The sequence below is a fragment of the Anguilla rostrata genome, chromosome 12, assembly GCF_018555375.3.
Source record: "Anguilla rostrata isolate EN2019 chromosome 12, ASM1855537v3, whole genome shotgun sequence".
NCBI lineage: Eukaryota > Metazoa > Chordata > Actinopteri > Anguilliformes > Anguillidae > Anguilla > Anguilla rostrata.
The window spans coordinates 40,234,443-40,240,583 of record NC_057944.1 but is presented as its reverse complement, the minus strand read 5'-3'; the positions used below and the strand labels follow the sequence as shown (position 1 = coordinate 40,240,583).

General features: G+C 46.7%; 1 protein-coding gene across 1 annotated transcript in view; it reads right to left on the bottom strand.

The window, feature by feature from the left end:
* Window positions 1-438: 438 nt before the first annotated feature.
* Window positions 439-6,141, bottom strand: part of LOC135236635 (protein CASP-like) — an 88,785-nt gene continuing 83,082 nt past the window's right edge. The window contains exons 21-23 of the mRNA XM_064303111.1: window positions 5,710-5,790; window positions 2,178-2,242; window positions 439-1,610 (exon numbers count right to left, since the gene is read on the bottom strand). Of these exons, the coding sequence (XP_064159181.1) occupies window positions 1,550-1,610; window positions 2,178-2,242; window positions 5,710-5,790 (207 nt within the window). The 3' untranslated portion in view covers window positions 439-1,549. The remainder of the gene's footprint in view (window positions 1,611-2,177; window positions 2,243-5,709; window positions 5,791-6,141) is intronic.

Here is a 6,141-nt window from a genome sequence, read left to right as displayed (position 1 = left end):
CATTACTTCTATTATTATTATTACTTCTATTATTATTATTATTATTATTATGACCCCGCACTGAAGGCAGGTATAAAGCAGGTCTTGCGTATGTACTGCATTCATAAAGAATGGCACTGATTTCGAACCAGGACTCTCCTGATCATATCCTCACCTAACCCAACCCTAACCTGACTTAACCTGATCTAACCCCAACCTCACCCTAAGCTCATAATCTGACCCCTATCCCAGCCTTATGCAACTTAACCTCAGCCTGACCTCGTAACCTTACCCAGTTTGAGCTCACAGGCCCAGCGGATCAGAACGCATACTCCAAAACGCGTTACCAAACAGAGCTCTGGACCGCTCGGCCGTCAGGCAGAGCCAGGGCTGCAGGCCGGCCGGACGGACGGACGGGGGGACGGGGGGGGACGGGGGACACAGAGTCAGGACACATGGTGACGTCTCTTTATCTTTATTTGTATACAGGACAGAAGAAGAAAAGCAGGAACTGAGGAAACAGGAAATATCCTCAGGGATGAATGAAAGAGAGAGGGGAGGAGGGGATGGAGAGAGAGACAGAGCGGGGAGGGGGGAGGGAGAGAGAGACGGGGGGAGGGGGGGTGTCACACGGCCAGCTTTGAAAAGACAGTGAAGCACAGTGTGATAAAAGCATCGGTTAAACTGCAGAAAATCTGAGAGTCCTCCGGTGACTGAGAGGCAGTTTAAACCTGCAGATAACCCTCTCAGTGCTCTCCTCTCTCCAACCAGACCGTCTGACCAGCATGCACCTGTGCAAACTGGCCCCGCCCCCTCACTCTCAAGCACATCTCTCGCTCTACGGGAATATACACGCCTCACAGGATAAATATTTATTTTTATATATGCGCAATAATCACATAGACTAAGTTATATGAAAAGTAAAAACTAAAATGTAGAATTTTTCCTAAAGATTGATATCAATTAGATAAACTTATTAATTAATTTGGTTAATTTATATTCATGCTAATGCATCGTGTTTACTGTATGTATGTATGTAAATGTGTATGTAGTTTGTGTGTGTGTATATGTCAGTGTGTGTATGTGCAGTGTGAGAGTGAATGTGTGAGTGAATGAGTGAGTGTGTGTGCAAGGGTGTGTGTGTGTATTCATCTATCCAAAATTGCATTCAAAATGCAAAAACATAACCATAACCGTAACCTCACTTCACATAATACTAAATCAATGAAACATAAAGGAATATAAATATGACGGCGTTTTCTGAAAGCCCAAAAGATAAGAAAGCTCAGCGTCCCTTTGGTCTGTGCTGTTCTCTAACTCTGAATATTCACCAAAAGGAAGTATAATTATCTGGAGCGTCTCCACATTAAACACAGGTCTCAGTAACTGTTATGTCAGCACCACTAACAGCTCAGTGTTTCTCCTTTTTTCAGTCAAAGAAAGGTGACACTATGGGATTGAAAAGAAACAGATGAAAGCTCTCTACAGCATGCTCTGGAATGAGGATTCAGCGTCTCCCCCTAGTGGCTCAAAGCCGTTACTGCTGTGACCGCTGGAGCAGCTGATGACATCACTGCCACATGTCCCCAGTCTCTCCGTTCTCATGGAAACGGTGGAGGTGGTCGGAGTACCTGGGAAACAGGGAAACAGGAGCAGACTGAGTGTGTGCACCAGGGCTGGGATCAGGTTAAGTTCACTTCCATCAAACTCAACACGAGAATGAATGAAATTCAGTGCTTTAACTTAAATCTTTACAGAACATCACAGGCTTTTTACAATTTATCAGTTAAACATAATTTCCTGAACTGACTGAATGAATGAAAGCAGACTTACTCCAATACCAATAATTGCAGTATAACAGCACTGCATTAAAAAAGGTTTGTGTAGAAAACGTTTGGAAAAAAGGTTTTGCATAAAAGGCATTGCGTCGAGAAGGTTATGTGTAGAAACGTTTTCATGTAGAAAAGGTTTTGTGTAGAAGAGGTTTTGTGTAGAGGAGTTTCTGGGTAAAAACGGTTTGTTGTGGAAGGTTCATGGTGAGAGGTTCATGGTGAGAGGTTCATGGTGAGAGGTTCATGGTGAGAGGTTCATGGTGAAAGGTTCATGGTGAAAGGTTCATGGTGAAAGGTTCATGGTGAAAGGTTCATGGTGAGAGGTTCATGGTGAGAGGTGAAGTCGTGATGAAGAGGAGGGCTTACTTCTTAGCGCAGAAGGCAGAGCAGTCACGACCAATGCTCTCACTCCAAGCAGTCTTATACAGCACCTGCACACACAAACCACAGCCTCATACACACCTGCACACACAAACCACAGTCTCATACACACCTGCACACACAAACCAGTCTCATACACACCTGCACACACAAACCACAGTCTCATACACACCTGCACACACAAACCACAGTCTCATACACACCTGCACACACAAACCACAGCCTCATACACACCTGCACACACAAACCAGTCTCATACACACCTGCACACACAAACCAGTCTCATACACACCTGCACACACAAACCAGTCTCATACACACCTGCACACACAAACCACAGCCTCATACACACCTGCACACACAAACCAGTCTCATACACACCTGCACACACAAACCACAGTCTTATACACACCTGCACACACAAACCACAGTCTCATACACACCTGCACACACAAACCACAGCCTCATACACACCTGCACACACAAACCAGTCTCATACACACCTGCACACACAAACCACAGTCTTATACACACCTGCACACACAAACCAGTCTCATACACACCTGCACACACAAACCAGTCTCATACACACCTGCACACACAAACCAGTCTCATACACACCTGCGCACACAAACCACAGTCTCATACACACCTGCACACACAAACCAGTCTATACACACTGCACAACACACAACCAGCTCATACACACCTGCACACACAAAACCAGTCTCATACACACTGCACACACAAACCAGTCTCATACACCCTGCACACACAAACCAGTCTCATACACACCTGCACACACAAACCAGTCTCATACACACCTGCACACAACAAACCACACCTCATACACACCTGCACACACAAACCAGTCTATACACACCTGCACACACAAACCAGTCTCATACACACCTGCACACACAAACCAGTCTCATAACACTGCACACAAACCAGCTCAACCACTGCACACAAACCAGTCTCATACACACCTGCACACACAAACCAGTCATACACACCTGCACACACAAACCAGTCTCATACACACCTGCACACACAAACCAGTCTCATACACACCTGCACACACAAACCAGTCTCATACACACCTGCACACACAAACCAGTCTCATACACACCTGCACACAAACCAGTCTATACACACCTGCACACACAAACCAGTCTCATACACACCTGCAAACCACACACAAACCAGTCTCATACACACCTGCACACACAAACCAGTCTCATACACACCTGCACACACAAACCAGTCTCATACACACCTGCACACACAAACCAGTCTCATACACACCTGCACACATAAACCAGTCTCATACACACCTGCACACACAAACCAGTCTCATACACACCTGCACACACAAACCAGTCTCATACACACCTGCACACACAAACCAGTCTCATACCACCTGCACACACAAACCAAGTCTCATACACACCTGCACACAAACCGTCTTAACACACCTGCACACACAAACCAGTCTATACACACCTGCACACAAACCAGTCTCATAACACTGCCACACAAACACAGTCTATACACACCTGCACACACAAACCACAGTCTTATACACACCTGCACACACAAACCAGTCTCATACACACCTGCAACACAACCAGTCTCATACACACCTGCACACACAACCAGTCTCATACACACCTGCACACACAAACCAGTCTCATACACACCTGCACACACAAACCAGTCTCATACACACCTCACACCAACCAGTCTCATACACACCTGCACACACAAACCAGTCTCATACCACCTGCACACACAAACCAGTCTCATACACCCTGCACACACAAACCAGTCTCATACACACCTGCACACACAAACCAGTCCATACACACTGCACACACAAACCAGTCTCATACACCCTGCACACACAAACCTCTCATACACACCTGCACACACAAACCAGTCTCATACACACTGCACACACAAACCGTCTCATACCACCTGCACACACAAACAGTCTCATACACCCTGCACACACAAACCAGTCTCATACACACCTGCACACACAAACACAGTCTCATACACACCTGCACACACAAAACCAGTCTCATACACACCTGCACACACAAACCAGTCTCATACACACCTGCACACACAAACCACAGTCTCATACACACACTGCACACACAAACCACAGTCTCATACACACCTGCACACACAAAACCAGTCTCATACACACCTGCACACACAAACACAGTCCTCATACACACCTGCACACACAAACACAGTCTCATACACACCTGCACACACAAAACCAGTCTCATACACACCTGCACACACAAACCAGTCTCATACACACCTGCACACAAAACCACAGTCTCATACACAACCTGCACACACAAACCAGTCTCATACCACACCTGCACACACAAACCAGTTCATACACACCTGCACACAAACCAGTCTATACACACCTGCACACACAAACCAGTCTCATACACACCTGCACACACAAACCAGTCTCATACACACCTGCACACACAAACCACAGTCTCATACACACCTGCACACACAAACCAGTCTCATACACACCTGCACACACAAACCAGTCTCATACACACCTGCACACACAAACCAGTCTCATACACACCTGCACACACAAACCAGTCTCATACACACCTGCACACACAAACCACGCTCATACACACCTGCACACACAAACCACAGTCTCATACACACCTGCACACACAAACCAGTCTACACACTGCCACAAAACCACGTCTCATACACACCTGCACACACAAACCAGTCTATACACACCTGCCACACAAACAGTCTCATACACACCTGCACACACAAACCAGTCTCATACACACCTGCCACACACAACCAGTCTCATACACACCTGCACACACAAACCAGTCTCATCACACCGACCACACCTGCACACACAAACACACAGTCTTATACACACCTGCACACACAAACCAGTCTCATACACACCTGCACACACAAACCAGTCTCATACACACCTGCACACACAAACCAGTCTCATACACACCTGCACACACAAACCAGTCTCATACACACCTGCACACACAAACCAGTCTCATACACACCTGCACACTCAAACCGGTCTCATACACACCTGCACACTCAAACCGGTCTCATACACACCTGCACACTCAAACCGGTCTCATACACACCTGCACACACAAACCAGTCTCATACACACCTGCACACACAAACCACAGTCTCATACACACCTGCACACACAAACCAGTCTCATACACACCTGCACACACAAACCAGTCTCATACACACCTGCACACACAAACCAGTCTCATACACACCTGCACACACAAACCAGTCTCATACACACCTGCACACACAAACCACAGTCTTATACACACCTGCACACACAAACCAGTCTCATACACACCTGCACACACAAACCACAGTCTCATACACACCTGCACACACAAACCACAGTCTCATACTCCACGTGTGATGATGTCAGAGGTCATGTGACACATACCAGGAAGACCAAGAGGTGGAGGAAGATGGTGTAGAAGAAGGCAATGGTTCTGGCCATCTTATTGGACAGGATCACGCGGCCCTGGAACAGGAGAGAGAGCAAGCAGCCAATCAGACGAGCCTCCAGAACTCGCAGGTGTTCGATTTAAAAACACAGTAGCACTCTCCACCCCAACGAACAACGTGGCAAAATGGCATCACTGATTCAACAACTCAGTGGGAGAGAAAAAATGATTAAACTATTGTCTTCAGAATACCATGAAACGACAGACATCAGCACAGTGTCTGAGCTGTCGGAGAAGATAAGTGCTAATTAATGAGCTACAGGACCATACGGGCAGGAAAAGATGCAACTGAAGCACCAACCAGAATACAGATTCAGAATTCACCCAGATTACATCCACAGCGGCAACACACCTGGGTACAATCACCA